General features: G+C 41.5%; 1 protein-coding gene across 1 annotated transcript in view; it reads left to right on the top strand.

Moving 5' to 3' along the window:
* LOC311230317 (potassium voltage-gated channel subfamily KQT member 2-like) overlaps window positions 1-15,063 on the top strand; it is a gene marked incomplete at both ends in the record, with an annotated part of 96,062 nt that overhangs the window by 66,180 nt on the left and 14,819 nt on the right. The window contains 5 exons of the mRNA XM_084316558.1: window positions 422-517; window positions 4,336-4,436; window positions 6,329-6,382; window positions 9,046-9,079; window positions 10,993-11,089. Of these exons, the coding sequence (XP_084172684.1) occupies window positions 422-517; window positions 4,336-4,436; window positions 6,329-6,382; window positions 9,046-9,079; window positions 10,993-11,089 (382 nt within the window). The remainder of the gene's footprint in view (window positions 1-421; window positions 518-4,335; window positions 4,437-6,328; window positions 6,383-9,045; window positions 9,080-10,992; window positions 11,090-15,063) is intronic.

The following is a 15,063-nucleotide window of genomic DNA, read 5'->3' as shown; positions in this document are numbered from 1 at the left end:
TACTATTACATTACTAGTACCTATACTATTACTGTTACTATTACTGTTACAATTCATATTACTATTACTGTTACTATTACATTACTATTACCTATACTATTACTGTTACTATTACTATTCATATTACTATGAATATTACTATTAATGTTACTGTTACTATTACTATTACAATTCATATTACTGTTACTATTACTAATACTAATTGTATTACTGTTACTATTACTAATGATATTATTACTACTATTACTGTTACTAATACTAATTATATTACTATTACTACTACTTCACTCTGATAGGAGTGGCTTCATTTGCTTTAAGACATTACTCTCTCTCTCTCTATCTCTATCTCTCTCTATCTCCCTTTCTATCTGTGTGTGTGTCGCTCTCTCTCTCTCTCTCTCTCTCTCTCTCTGGTCTCCAGGGTATTCTTGGTTCAGGTTTTGCTCTGAAGGTTCAGGAGCAGCACAGACAGAAACACTTTGAGAAGAGACGGAACCCTGCTGCCGGCCTCATACAGGTACACTGTCCAGATATCCTGCTGCCGGCCTCATACAGGTACACTGTCCAGATATCCTGCTGCCGGCCTCATACAGGTACACTGTCCAGATATCCTGCTGCCGGCCTCATACAGGTACACTGTCCAGATATCCTGCTGCCGGCCTCATACAGGTACACTGTCCAGATATCCTGCTGCCGGCCTCATACAGGTACACTGTCCAGATATCCTGCTGCCAGCCTCATACAGGTACACTGTCCAGATATCCTGCTGCCGGCCTCATACAGGTACACTGTCCAGATATCTGCCGGCCTCATACAGGTACACTGTCCAGATATCCTGCTGCCGGCCTCATACAGGTACACTGTCCAGATATCTGCCAGCCTCATACAGGTACACTGTCCAGATATCCTGCTGGCGGCCTCATACAGGTACACTGTCCAGATATCCTGCTGCCGGCCTCATACAGGTACACTGTCCAGATATCCTGCTGCCGGCCTCATACAGGTACACTGTCCAGATATCCTGCTGCCGGCCTCATACAGGTACACTGTCCAGATATCCTGCTGCCGGCCTCATACAGGTACACTGTCCAGATATCCTGCTGCCGGCCTCATACAGGTACACTGTCCAGATATCTGCCGGCCTCATACAGGTACACTGTCCAGATATCCGGGCAGTTACACTATTTTTGTGCTGACCAAATCTCCCTCTGGATGGGTAGTAGACAAAACAACTGCTTTTCTTGACCGAAGGAAATCATTCGGACGACTTGACTTTATCTTGTACTTCTTTTATTCCTTAGGAAGTGGTACAATGATTGCCAGTACTTTAGCCAGCGTTAGCTGGCGGTAGTCGGATTATAAACCTGGGTAAACAAACGGTGCAATCAGTGAATACGTTTGAGCATTTCACAATAACATTGGACTGGAGCCCGCGTTATATAACACATCAACACGCCGTTACACTCAATGCTTACACACGACAATTTAGACTGGTAGACAATCAAATCATACCGTTGGTTAGTTGAATTGTCAAGTATATGTAGCTGGTTCATCAGCTTTCGTTACAAAACTCCTTTACTTTACTGTACGTTTCTATAGAGTTTCTGGTAGCTTCTTCGTTGAATGAATAGCGTACGAGCGCGCCGGCGTCTTTAAACCTAACATAACATAACATACACACAATAACATAACATACACATAATAACATAACATACACACAATAACATAACATACACATAATAACATAACATACACATAATAACATAACATACACACAATAACATAACATACACATAATAACATAACATACACACAATAACATAACATACACATAATAACATAACATACACACAATAACATAACATATAACATACACATAATAACATAACATACACATAATAACATAACATACACATAATAACATAACATATAACATACACATAATAACATAACACACATAATAACATAACATACACATAATAACATAACATATAACATACACACAATAACATAACATACACATAATAACATAACATACACATAATAACATAACATACACATAATAACATAATATACACATAATAACATAACATACACACAATAACATAACATACACACAATAACATAATAACATAACATACACATAATAACATAACATACTGATAGATTACAGTGTTCTTCAGCCTCTAATCAACTTGTCACCTGCTGCTCTGTGACTTCCCTCTGCGTTGTGTTTGTGTCATCGGTTGATGGTTATCTCACTGGCTGTCACACTGTATCACCCCGTTGGTACATCCGTAATCGGAAGAATCGACACTGGAAACGTGATCTCTTTCCTTAGATCGTGGAGTTTATTTTCATAAACATAGACTCATACAAGATGGAAACAGTTTGAAAGTCTTTGAAGAAACTAAATTCATTATTCTAATGATCTCTCCTGTTACCCGCTCGGTGGTTGTTGCGGCTTAGCTGTTAGCCGAAACCTTTCCTGTTAGCCGAGGCTAGCTCCTCATGGCGTTCTCCTCCTCCAGCTGAGGAGGGTGGAGGGATTTCTGCTGTCTCCCTGTCAACGCATCTGCTTGTCTCAGCTTCGTTTTTTAGTCTAACTTACACCGGAAGAAACTCACAGCTATAAACTATAGTCCTTAGCAACGGCTGAGCGCCCATAGCAACCGCTACGTCTCCTGACCTACGACCCAAATGTCTCTGTCTCTATCTCTTCCCCATGGCAACGGCAATGTTGATATTAAAAGCACCCTCAGGCTCTCACCCAAATCAAACGCTGTGGCTACTCTGCCCCCATCACTTCTCTGCTGTGGTGGTAATGACCTTGGCTCGTTGGGTATCTTTGGGGCTTGGGAGTTCAGCTGATAAAGGCCCTTGTCTGCACAGCCTGACTGGAGACATACATACATACATACATACATACATACATACATACATACATACATACATACATACATACATACATACATACATACATACATACATACATACATACATACATACATACATGCATACATACATACATACATACATACATACATACATACATACATACATACATACATACATACATACATACATACATACATACATACATACATACATCTGTTTAAACTAATATCTCTATAGATCTGTCAGGGTAGATGTCTGCTTCTACAGATATCTACATTATGTACACATTGAAAAACAAAACCAGATCTCACAATACACAAAAACATAAGATCAATGTAATGCAATCTCTCTGTTTATGTGTATATCTGTTTCTCTATCTGTCTCTCTCTCTGTGTCTCTATCTCTCTCTTTCTGTCTCTCTATCTCTCTGTTTATCTCTATCTATCTGTGTATCTATAATCTCTATCTGTATGTTCTCTTTGTAGTGTTGTAGTTTCTCTTTGCAGTGTTGTAGTGTTGTCACGATACTGGAATTTCGAACTTCGATACGATACCTTGAAAAGTATCGATATTCGATACCATTTTCGATACCACAGGGGAAAAGGTTCAATCTTAAAATGTAAAAAAATTAATTAAATTCAATACATTTCGCTTTTGTTGCTGGTTGATTCTCCTCAGCTTCTCTCTGGTACTATAAGAGAAGATAAATATAACACTTTTAAAACCCTTTGTTTATCTTTAGATTTAAAAATAACTGTTCATCTCACTTCGATCATTTTTATTGCAGAACATGGTATTTTCTCAAGCAGACAGATGTAAACACTGTAATCTGTGTTGCATGTACCTGACAAACTGAACTGTTTGTATTACAGTCATATTCCGACTTAACTGAATGCACGTGTGTGTGTGTGGACTACTGTACTATTACAGGTATTGAAATGAACAATGCAACTTCCTTATACAAAAAAAAAATTATTTTTTTCTTTTTTTATGAATAATTAAATATCGATATTTCGGGAAATGAGTATTGAAACCGTTTTAAATATTCAGAATCGATATTTTTGACAACACTACAGTGTTGTAGTTTCTCTTTCCAGTGTTGTAGTTTCTCTTTGTAGTGTTGTAGTTCCTCTTTGTAGTGTTGTAGTTTATCTTTGTAGTGTTGTATATATCTGTCTCTATCTCTGCATTATGTCTCTGCCTCTCTTTCATTATGTCTCTTTATATCTCTCACTGTTTCCCTTGCTCTCTCTATCTATCTCTATTTCTCTCTTTATGTCTCTCTTTCTGTTTCTCTCTTTCTGTCTATATCTGTGTCTCTCTCTCTCTCTTTCTCTCTCTCTCTCTCTCTCTCTCTCTCTCTCTCTCTCTCTCTCTCTCTCTCTCTCTCTCTCTCTCTCTCTCTCTCTCTCTCTCTCTCTCTCTCTCTATCTTTAGGCAGGCTGGAGGTTCTATGCTACTAATCTGACCAGAGCAGACCTGACCTCTACTTGGGACTATTATGAGAGGACTGTCTCTGTTCCCATGTACAGGTACATGTACATTTACATTTAGTCATTTCGCTTAATGTTCTGCACAACAAGTCAGCAGGAAGGGTACAACTCTGGCAGCTAAGGGTTCGTCAAACAGCATTCAGCTATACTGTCGTAATATATGCTAATATAGTACAGACATATATTAGCATAGTAGGTAGTAATATAGTCAAGGTATATTCATGAGTTAGCAAAGTGCATGATAGTAAAAGACTATGTTAGGTTAGTATGAAGGTTAGTATTTATCTTTTCAGATATTGATTGAAGAAGTGTGTTTTTAGTCAATGGAGGAATATTGTGCAGGTTTTGTCTGTCCTGACTGTGGTGGGAAGTTTTTCCCACCGTTGTGGAGCGAGGATAGAGAATAGCCTGCTTGTCTCTGATGACCCCCGGGAGCTCGGATAGGAGTGGGTCTGAGGCGGCCAGAAGATGTAGAGCAGAGGGGTGTGTAGTTAGAGACCATTGACCAGAGGTAGGAGGGAGCAGTGCCCTTCGCTGCACGGTATGCAGGTCAAGAACCTGGAAGTGGATTTGTGTGGCAACGGGAAGCCAGTGTAGCTCTTTTAAGAAGTGGGCTAACATGGGCTGACTTTGGTAGGTTGGAGATCAGGCGGTGAAGTGTTGAAGTGGCTTAGTGGCGGTAGCCGGTAAACCAGCTAGCAGTGCAATGCTGTAGTTGAGGTGAGACATGACTGGTTCTGGTTGTTCAGGTACGCACACACACGCACACACACACACACACACACTAGAGCTGTCCCCGAAGCCAGGGTTTTTCGAACAGACGTTCAAACCATAATTTTTAATAATTTTTCTGGCTCAGTACTGTCGAGTCTTGACTTTACGCACACAGCGCACATTTACGCATTATAACGTAGAACACATGCGCATATTGCTGCGGTCAAAAATGGTTATTAAAAGTAGTAGTACCTACTTACTGGTCACAGGAGGCTTCAATAACGTTTGGATGGTAATCCATTTTGTGAATCCATTTGTTGAAACAACATCTTTGTTGGCCGACGGCTCCTGCTATCTTAACGTTAAACGCTATAGGCCGTATGGTGAAGGCTGAGAAGTGGCTAGAAAACTATTCTCGTTCCCACCTCCCCGGACTACACAATTTTCACTCTGGGTGAAAGATATATTGGTGTAGATTTAGGAACAAAAAGTTCTCCATTGACAAACTAGCCCATTTTGCGCAATCATAATTTTTAAACAAACAACTCACTGCAGCACACACTTTAGAACACCTAAACACACTTTATATTTATTGGTAAAGAATTTGCACTACAACCCATACCTCATTACACCTTACTGTAAATTGTACCTAAATTGTACCTCATCCCATTTCTGCTTTGCACTATATAGTATATTGTATATTAGTATATTGTATAGTATATTGTATGGTAACTCAGTTACTTCTACTCTGCATTGAACATTGTATATATGTACATACTGAACACTTGTGCCTACGTACGTGACTCCTATTTTATACTTGCTATACTTATTTTATTTTATACTTGTCTATTTTTGTCTAGCACAGTCTGGAGCGTAACAGAAAGAAGCATTTTGTATAAAAGTATTCTGTACTTCTGTATGACAACTAATAAAGAAACTTGAAACTTGATCGCATCACCATCGCGATTACCAGTGTATATGTCTATACTCGTCCATTCAGAAACGACAGATGACCCCTCCTCATCTCGACTAGACTGGTGTGTGTGTGTTCATGCGTGACTTTCATGACTTTCAAATGATTGTAAACACAACATAGTACTGTGATATTCTGATATATATCACATTCTGATATATATTTTTAGTGTAAAATAAGGTCTGAACCTTTGAATGATTGGGCTCAGCCCTAACACACACACACACTGATGTGTTAAATCTCTCTCCAGAAACCAGTTGGACCTGCTGAGAAACCTGAAGAGCAAATCTGGACTGTCATTCAGGTTGGTATACTATACTGTATATAATATATATATATATAATGATTTGAGGCATGATTACCAAGCGATGGTGCAGGCAACCATGCAAGGTGCCAACATGTGCATCGCGTACAGTTAGGGCTTAGGTGTCTTGCTCAAGAACCCGGAATCTAACTGGTAACCTTCTGATTACCAGACGACCGCTCTACTTCCTGAGCCACTGCTCATAGTTCACAGGTTTATTAACAGGGTTTATACAACGGCATGCAAATTTCTCGATTCTGATTGGCTGAAACAGTCATTTTACACATCTTTATTGGCAACAATCCACGCTGCTGGCCCAGGACCCGCCCACAACCGACCCACATCACATCACTCCGCCGGATCACAAGAAGGTGGCCAATAATATTTACAAATGGATATGTTAATGGCGACTAAACGACTAAATATGAAGCGATTCTGTCAAGGGGAATGTGTTAGCCCTTTAAACAATGTTGGATGATGTAATTGATGGGTCTTGAGGCAATCTAGAACAAAAGAAAAATCGCGGTTTGATTGATAGATTAATTGATTGATTTAAATTTCTACTTCCTTCTTGCTACTGACTGCAGCGTTCTCTCTCACTGTCCGACGCTGGCGTACCCACAAACACACACACACACATACACACACACACACACACACACACACACACACACACACACACACATACACACACACACGCACACACACACTGTGACACACACACACACACACACACACACACGCACACACACACACACACACTCCTGTCTGCAACAGCGGGGGAGTCAGACTGAGAGAGAAGCAGCGCTGTTTTAAGTGAGCATGGTCTATTGAATTGATTGATTGGTTGATTGCTAATTTTATTACTGTACCCCTGGTTTCCAACTGGTTAAGTTTAGGCTAAAAGAAATAAATAAAAAAATAGGGCGAAGAAAACGTTTTTTTCCTATGCATTCCCTTAACAATTGTGTGTATTGAGCCGTACTGTATTGTACCCATTCTGCATCTGGTAATAAAATTTTCAATCAATCATTCCAATAATACACAGTTGGATGTGTTAGTTGGTTGGATGCACTTCAAGCTGCTTCCACATGAGGCAACTTCTCTCAATCATTCCAATAATACACAGTTGGATGTGTTAGTTTGGTTGGATGCACTTCAAGCTGCTTCCACATGGAGTTGTGGGAACTACTTTTTCTGGCGGATGGTTTTTTCAATAAATCTTCGATTAATGTGTGTTTATTGTATAGAAATAAGGTTGGATGAATCTGGCAGTTGTATAAAAGCTTTACACCACGTGCAGTCGTGATTTGTGACCAATAAACCATGCCTAGGGGGGTCTAACGACCCTCGGCTGCGCCTCGGGCCTAACAACCACCCCTAGGCATGGTTTATTGGTCACAAACCACTCCTGCGTGTGATGTAATGCTTAAATATTTACAAGCAACAGCTCGGATCTCGTGGACAGAACGCACAGGATTTCATGCAAAACTCATATTTCTGGAGAGGAGGAGAGAGCCATCTGTGTTTGGGTGCAAGCCAGAGGAGAACCACACAAACACGGAGGGAACCTCGAGAACACGGGCAGAACCTCGAGAACAGAGGGAGAACCTCGAGAACACAGGAAGAACCTCGAGAACACGGGCAGAACCTCGAGAACACAGGAAGAACCTCGGGAACACGGGCAGAACCTCGAGAACACGGGCAGAACCTCGAGAACACAGGAAGAACCTCGAGAACACAGGCAGAACCTCGAGAACACAGGAAGAACCTCGAGAACACAGGCAGAACCTCGAGAACACAGGCAGAACCTCAAGAACACGGGGAGAACCTCGAGAACACTGGGAGAATCCCCAGGAACACAGGGAGAACCTCGAGAACACTGGGAGAATCCCCAGGAACACAGGGAGAACCTCGAGAACAGAGGGATAACCTCGAGAACACGGGCAGAACCACACAAACACTGGGAGAACCTCGAGAACACGGGCAGAACCACACAAACACTGGGAGAACCTCGAGAACACGGGCAGAACCTCGAGAACACAGGGAGAACTTCGAGAACACAGGAAGAACTTCGAGAACACAGGGATAACCTCGAGAACACTGGGAGAACTTCGAGAACACGGGCCGAACCTCAAGAACACGGAGAGAACCTCGAGAACACTGGGAGAACCTCAAGAATGCCGGGAGAACCTTGAGAACACGGGCAGAACCTCAAGAACACGGAGAGAACCTCAAGAACACGGATAGAACCTCTAGAACACGGGCAGAACCTCAAGAACGCCGGGAGAACCTTGAGAACACGGGCAGAACCTTGAGAACACGGGCTGAACCGTGAGAACACGGGCAGAACCTTGAGAATACGGGGGAGAACCACACGAACATGGGAAGAACCTTGAGAACTATTAGGAATGTCTGACTCTTAACCACCAAAACATGCACGGACTACGATGTATGACATCATGCCCGTTAGCGTATCCACACTCCACACAGAAAAGCCCCCTGCCAGGATTAAAACCTAGGGCCTTCTTGCAGTGCTGCTAACTACTGGTTATTACAATAGCTATTCAGTCTTCTCATTAGTATCATATCACTGATGTATATTTCATTTGTATTTCTCTCTCCCTCTCTCTCTCTCTCGCTCTCTCTCGCTCTCTCTATAGGAAGGATGTTCAGCTTGAACCGTCTCCCAGGTCAGTATCACAATAAACTAAACAGAAAATGCATATCTAGGATGGCTCAATCAATGTCAACATGGATAGCTCTCTCAAATACAGACATCACGGTCCATAGCAACCCTGTCGTTTCTGCAAATGTACTAGTATATCCACTAAAACTTTCAAATAAAAAACAAACCACACCTTGCATCTGTTTTCTCTCTGTTTTGTGATGGATCAGTGTGACTGTTCCCTTTCTATAGTAGTAGTATCAGTTATTATTCTATAGTATTCTATAGTATTCTATCTAGGTATCAATTATTCTATAGTATTTTATAACAGTGGTATCAGTTATTTTATAGTATTATATAGTAGTGGTATCAGTTATTCTATAGTATTTTATAGCAGTGGTATCAGTTATTCTATAGTATTATATAGCATTGTCACAAAATAATTGACCGACACGGAGTTTAGAACACAGAGGCGCCTCGCCGAGGTGTTCTTTAAACGTAGTGAAGGTCAATTATTTTGCGACAATGACCGAGTATAGCTATACATTATCCCGCTTATTACATGGCTAACTTACTAACAATATACCTAATTAATTTTACACCATCGACAAGACGAGATCAAATGCAGACGCAGTTGTTCTGTGGCTCCGTCCGCTGTCAGCTCAAATACAGTTATTATTATCGCCGGCAGGTGTGTGGACTGATTGCACTGATGTCAGTGGGCTTGATTGCTACAGCTGCGCACATCGGTCATTATTGCTCGGCAGAGGTCCGTTATCGAGTAATAACGGACCTCTGACGAGCGCTATTGACCAATCACAATCAATCAGGGAACAGTCAGGGAACAGTCAGGGAACAGCCAGGGAACAGCCAGGGAACAGTCAGGGAGCAGGGAACAGCCAGGGAGCAGTCAGGGAACAGTCAGGGAACAGCCAGGGAGCAGGGAACAGCCAGGGAACAGCCAGGGAGCAGTCAGGGAACAGTCAGGGAACAGCCAGGGAGCAGGGAACAGCCAGGGAACAGCCAGGGAGCAGGGAACAGTCAGGGAACAGTCAGGGAACAGGGAACAGTCAGGGAGCAGGGAACAGTCAGGGAACAGTCAGGGAACAGTCAGGGAACAGTCAGGGAGCAGTCAGGGAACAGTCAGGGAGCAGGGAACAGTCAGGGAGCAGGGAACCGTCAGGGAACAGTCAGGGAACAGCCTGGGAACAGTCAGGGAACAGTCAGGGAACAGCAAGGGAGCAGTCAGGGAACAGCCAGGGAACAGCAAGGGAACAGCCTGGGAACAGCCTGGGAGCAGCTAGGTAACAGTCTGGGAACATATCTCATCCTCTAAATTAGATAATCTCTAGTCTGGGTCAGTTATTCCAGGAGGAAGTTGTTAAAGAGCACGAATGATCTGGTCAGTTATTCCATTCAGAAGGAGCCTTGTCACCTTCCTGAGGAAACTGTTGATGTATTTACACATATGGATATGATCTGTTCCTTTAGCCCTGGAAAGTCTGTGTTAAAATGGTAAATGGTGCATTTATGTAGCGCTTTTATCCAAAGCGCTTTACAATTTTCTTTCCTCACATTCACCCATTCACTCACACATTCACACACCGACGGGCGGAAGCGACCATGCAAGGTGCCAACCTGCTCATCGGGAGCAATTAAGGGTTAAGTGTCTTGCTCAAGGACACTTCGACACGTTGCCCAGGAGGAGTGGGAATCGAACCGGGAACCTTCCAACTACCAGACGACTCCTGAGCCCCATGGTGTTGCCCCGATCTGTCATAACAACATGTGTGTGTGTGTGTGTGTGTGTGTGTGTGTGTGTGTGTGTGTGTGTGTGTGTGTGTGTGTGTGTGTGTGTGTGTGTGTGTGTGTGTGTGTGTGTGTGTGTGTGTGTGTGTGTGTGTGTGTGTGTGTGTGTGTGTGTGTGTGTGTGTTCAGTCAGAAGGTGAGTTTGAAGGAGCGTGTCTTCTCCTCTCCCAGGAGTTCTGGTCCCAAGGGGAAAGGTTCTCCTCAGGGAGTGGCTCCACCCGGAGCACAGGGTAATTATTATTTATTATTATCATGACCTGGTTTATTTATTATCACATAACAACGCTATTATCATGACCTGGTTTATTTATTATCACATAAAAACCGTATTATCATGACCTGGTTTATTTATTATCACATAACAACAGTATTATCATGACCTGGTTTATTTATTATCACATAACAACAGTATTATCATGACCTGGTTTATTTATTATCACATAACAACAGTATTATCATGGCCTGGTTTATTTATTATCACATAACAACAGTATTATTGTTTATTGTTTATTGTTTAAAAAGGATCCCCATTAGCTGTCACCTAAGTGGCGAGCTAGTCTTCCTGGGGTCCACATAGAAAGACAACACAAAACATAACAACATAAGATACATATGACAATCACAATTAACAATGATAATCTAAAAACAGTAAAACATTGTAGACATCATTATCTAAAAACATTGTAACATTGTCTAAAAACAGTAAAACATTGTAGACATCATTATCAACATCAGAATATTTTGCTCACATATTTAAGTAGTGCATTCTCAGGTGGTATTTGAAAGACACTTTACTATTCAATTTACTTATGTTCAGTGGGCAGTTATTCCAATGATTGATGGCACGATAAACAACAGTCCTCTTTAAAGCATTTGATTTTGGACGTGGTAACATAATCTGTCCATCATCAGCTGACCTAGTAAAATAAGAATGAACCTGACTGCATCTGACAATTTGTTTGTATAAGAAAACAGGTTGAGACGAAAAGACAGTGTTCCTGAAAAATTTAACTGTGTTGAAAACCAGCCTATTCTCTACCGTTAACCATGAGAGTTGCCGGTGCATAGTGATGGTGTTTGTTCTCATGGAACAATGTAAAACTAACCTTGCAGCTCTGTTCTGGGCAGTTTGCAATTTCTTTAGTTGACCTTTGGATGCAGAGGACCATACTGGTGCACAATAATCTAGGTGACATAAAATTAAAGATTTCGCCACCTGTCCCACAATATATGCAGGGACATAAGAAAGACATTTCCTCACCATGGAGATACCACTCCCCATCTTCTTCACTATGGTATCAATGTTATTATCATGACCTGGTTTATTTATTATCACATAACAACAGTATTATCATGACCTGGTTTATTTATTATCACATAACAACGCTATTATCATGACCTGGTTTATTTATTATCATATTACGTTTTCGGTACAGTGGGGGAAACTTTGCAGAACGTGGCTTTCCATGTTCCGCTCAGGGGTGATGTAGTGTGTAGGGCTGTCAATGAATAACGTAATAATCCACTTATCATTTTAAATTGTTTTAATAAAACACATTAGATTGTGAAAAAAACAGCCCCCCCAGTGGGCATGGGCCTGAATGCGCTGCATAATAATAACTTTATTTATATAGCACTTTGCATACAAGATGCAGCCCAAAGTGCTTCACATTACATGATAAAAGAAAGATAAAACAATGAATAATAACAGATTTAAAAAAGAACATATAGTAAACCACACAGTCTAAAATCACAAGTAAAGAAAATGGATAAAATCGAGTATTTAAAGAAAGAGTTGCTAATTAAAAGCAATATTAAAAAGGTATGTTTTCAACTGTCGTGAGTGTAAATGCATACATAAATAGAATTATCACAAGGTAATAACCACCCAATTAACTCAAGCAGGTTTATACCAGTATTTGCATTAGCATTTTATATATTCCAGTCACACAGTGGCTAATAAATCTACCTTAAGTACAGTAAATATAATGTGAATGTTTCTACACACACACACACACAATTCCCTTAGGCCTGAAAAGACATGCCGACACAATATTTTTTTTTTGATCCACTTTTCCTCCCATTTTTCTATATTTTTCTCCCATCCCAATTTCGTATCATCCAATTCAACCCTCCCCTGTCACGAACGCTGTTTCTTGCCTCCCACAAGCCGGCTGCAATGTGGACTAAGTCATACATAGCACAAGTCCCCTCCGGTACTTGAGGTAACAGCAGTCGCATCTTTTCACCTGCGCAGCTCGATCTCTCAGTGTCGAGGAGTAACGCGTGGGAGGCTCACGCTGCCCCCGACACTTCCTGATTCTACTGCGCAGGCGCACCAACCGACCTGTAGGAGTCGCTGTCCACAACGCCCGATCCCCACCCATCAGTTTCCCACCCTCTAATACTGCCAATTGTATTAGTACGGACGACCAGCCAAACTGAAAACAATGTGGAGAGCTGGATTCGAACACGCGAACCCAGCGTCTCCACATTGGTGGCGAGTGCCTTGCCCACTACACCACCTAGCCGCCCTACATGCCGACACAATTGAGGTCAAAGTTCATAGCTACAGTGCACCTACACACAGTGAAATAACTTAGGATATAATAACCCAAATGTAAAAATATAAATAAAACTACTTGTAACTGTGCTGTAACTAGTCTTTGGAGGTGAGGTACATCAGTGAAATGTCGCTGAAACATTTGACAGTGCAGCCAATTTTGAGCTCCATGCACTCCGCTCTTGCATGATGGATAGAAGACAACGTCACTTTCATTGAACTGAAGAACGTGCCAGTAGTAACAAATAGACAACAACAACAACAACAACAACCGCATAGCGTGATGGCAGACTTCAGAACACAGTCGTGAAGACAGTGACTTGCACTCTGAGCAATCTCAAGTTGGAAATACTTCAGATTTGATCAACTTGTGGAACCTCGAGACAAAGTTGTATGCAAGCTGTGTAAACTACAGAACTACTTTATTTTTGTATATGCTAACGCTATTTTGGGAGTTCAAGCGTCAAGAATGTAAATACCGTAATTCCTCTAATAGTAACCCCGGCTTGTATTTGTTTCAACTGTAGCGGGTACCAGGCTTGTATTAGGAGGAGGCCTGTATAAGAGGGAGGCCTATATTTCAAATTTTCTAACGGATCATAATGAATAAATCAACATTTTGTGTCAGTTTGAACCCAGTAAAATGTACTGGGTTCATTTATTGAAACCTAGTACTGTATGAAACACGGTAGTAAACAGTGCAATTACAGGTGGTCAAAAAAAGTTAAATAAAGTAAAATAGTGCAATCACAATACTGGTATAATAATAATAATAACTTCGTTTTATACAATTCTGAGGTAGGCTTACTCTCTTGGTAAACATTAACACCATACCATTATATGGTATTTACTGCACAGCCAGGCCAGCATATAACAACAATAACAAAATATATTGCCTATGGTAAATCCGTTGAGGGAAATACCGTAATTCCTCTAATATACATGAAACCCGGCTTGTATTAGGAGGCCGGCTTATAATTGCTTAGCTCAACAGCGCACCCGGTCATTAATAGAGACCCGGTTTTTAATTGAATACCGGTTACTATTAGAGGGATTACGGTAGTCTAGTTTTTAGTTTTTTAGCACTTAGCACTTTATTGTAAATCATCCCGCAGGGTAAAACTTTATTGAATAATGAATAGAGAAAGAAGCTCCATGCACGCCCCTAATAGTTTGATTACCATTTCTCGTTTCATGCCAAGGAAAATATATCTTTTCATGTTTATCACACCTTGTTCGGAGGCCAGTTGCTGTGTATGAATATCTGTTCTATATGCCGTAAACGTTCATTAATTTGATCTCTGAGAGACAGCCCCTTCTCAATCTAGCACCAATTCCTCCTCACACACTGAGAGAGAGAGGGTGCGCACACGCATGTGGGGGGGGGGGGGGGGGTGGCTGGGGTGGTAGGTCTTCTTGCTCTGGCTTGTCGTTTGCGTCCGCCATGCTATGAGGCTATGCTAAATTACAGGTAATCTCTCAGTGGTGTGCGTGGGCTGAACGAACAACATGCAGCCCTTTGCGTTTTTGAATTAAGTTTCGCACACAACGGGAAAAAAGTTCAGCATGTGTGTTCCGTTAGTGGTTAAAGTAACGTTGTATTCGTTCGGTGCATCGAAGGTCCCTTACCGAAATGGTTTG

This window comes from Notolepis coatsorum, assembly GCF_963971535.1.
Source record: "Notolepis coatsorum genome assembly, chromosome: 6".
NCBI classification, from domain to species: Eukaryota; Metazoa; Chordata; class Actinopteri; order Aulopiformes; family Paralepididae; genus Notolepis; species Notolepis coatsorum.
This window is presented reverse-complemented; position numbering and strand designations above follow the sequence as displayed.